Source organism: Buceros rhinoceros, unplaced genomic scaffold (genome assembly GCF_000710305.1).
Source record: "Buceros rhinoceros silvestris isolate BGI_N320 unplaced genomic scaffold, ASM71030v1 scaffold36932, whole genome shotgun sequence".
NCBI classification, from domain to species: domain Eukaryota; kingdom Metazoa; phylum Chordata; class Aves; order Bucerotiformes; family Bucerotidae; genus Buceros; species Buceros rhinoceros.
In genome coordinates, this window is record NW_010397769.1 from 1 (window position 1) to 1164 (window position 1164).

The 1164-nt window shown below is 61.0% G+C and overlaps 1 protein-coding gene across 1 annotated transcript in view; it reads right to left on the reverse strand.

Moving 5' to 3' along the window:
* Positions 1-8: 8 nt before the first annotated feature.
* The window catches only part of GPATCH8 (G patch domain containing 8), a gene marked incomplete at both ends in the record, with an annotated part of 4374 nt that continues 3218 nt past the window's right edge, over positions 9-1164 (reverse strand). Inside the window, one exon of the mRNA XM_010146382.1 lies at positions 9-1164. Within this exon, the coding sequence (XP_010144684.1) occupies positions 9-1164 (1156 nt within the window).

Genomic DNA, 1164 nt, shown 5'->3' on the forward strand with positions numbered 1-1164 from the left:
GGGAAGGCCTTGACCTGCTTGGCCAGGAGCTGCTGCTGGATGTGCTGCTGGGCGGCCTGCTGCAGCTTGCTATACTTCTCCATCTCTTCGGGCGTGAACGTGATGGGCTGGCTCTCGAGCGGCGCTAGAGAGGAGTCTTCTCCTCCCTCCCGATCCCCTTCGATGCTCGGCTCCCCGCTCTGCGGCACGTAGCCAGCAAAGTGCTCGACATCTGGAACCAAGGGCATCATGCTGGTTTCCACTGGGACCGGCTGGTTGCCCCTGTCCATAGGTTCTAGCCCATCACCATCGCTCGGATCCGAGAGGAAACCATGTGGCATGACCAGATCTCCAGAACTGAAGCACTCGGGGAGCGCCGGCCCCTCGAGGGGGATGGACGGCATTTCCACGGTGGGCTCGTCCCGTTTCTGCTCATCCAGAGGTTTGTCCTGAATGACCATCACCACTTCTTCCAGGAGGGCCTGGCCACCCAGCGGAGCCTCCTCCACGCCCTGGGAAACGTCCTCCGAATCCGACAGCTCCTGCTCCTCGCCCCTCTCCAAGCCAGACTCTTCATACCTTTTGGCATTTGGTTTCCGAACGGTTGGCAGTTTCCCGATTAAGGGGAGAACTGGTTTGTTGCCTAAGGAAGGAGGAAGCTTGGGGCCGAAGTAGCCCTGGGGAGGATCCTTGAGCTTTATGCCCACCTTGTTCGCCCCTGCCAGCATCTCATCTGCGACGCAGGGCTTCTTCTCAACTTTCCTGGACTGAACCTTTTCCAGGAGCAGCTTCGCGGTGACAGAGTTTCTCTCTTCCGGGCTGCAGTCCCCTTCCGAGGCCCTCCCTGTGCCAGAGCCGCTGCTGTTCTGGGAGAACGAGCCAGACCCTTTCAGCTCCTCTCCTTTGCCGTCCTCTTTCTTCAGCGACGACCCTTCGCCTCGGCCTGTCCGGAAATAGTGGGGAGACTGCGAGCGGTAGATTTTGGACCTGATGAAGTCTCTCCTCCCAGATCTCCTCTCCTCGGGGCTCTCGTGGCCTCGAGAGCCCTTTCGTGACAGAGACCTCTGCGAGTGGCTCCTCGTGCTGCGGCTGCGGTCCCTGCTGTAGCTGCGGCTCCGCTTCCAGCTGCGCCCCGTCCCACTGCGGCTTCTCCCCTTGCTTCGACTGCGGCTGCAGCTGCTGCTG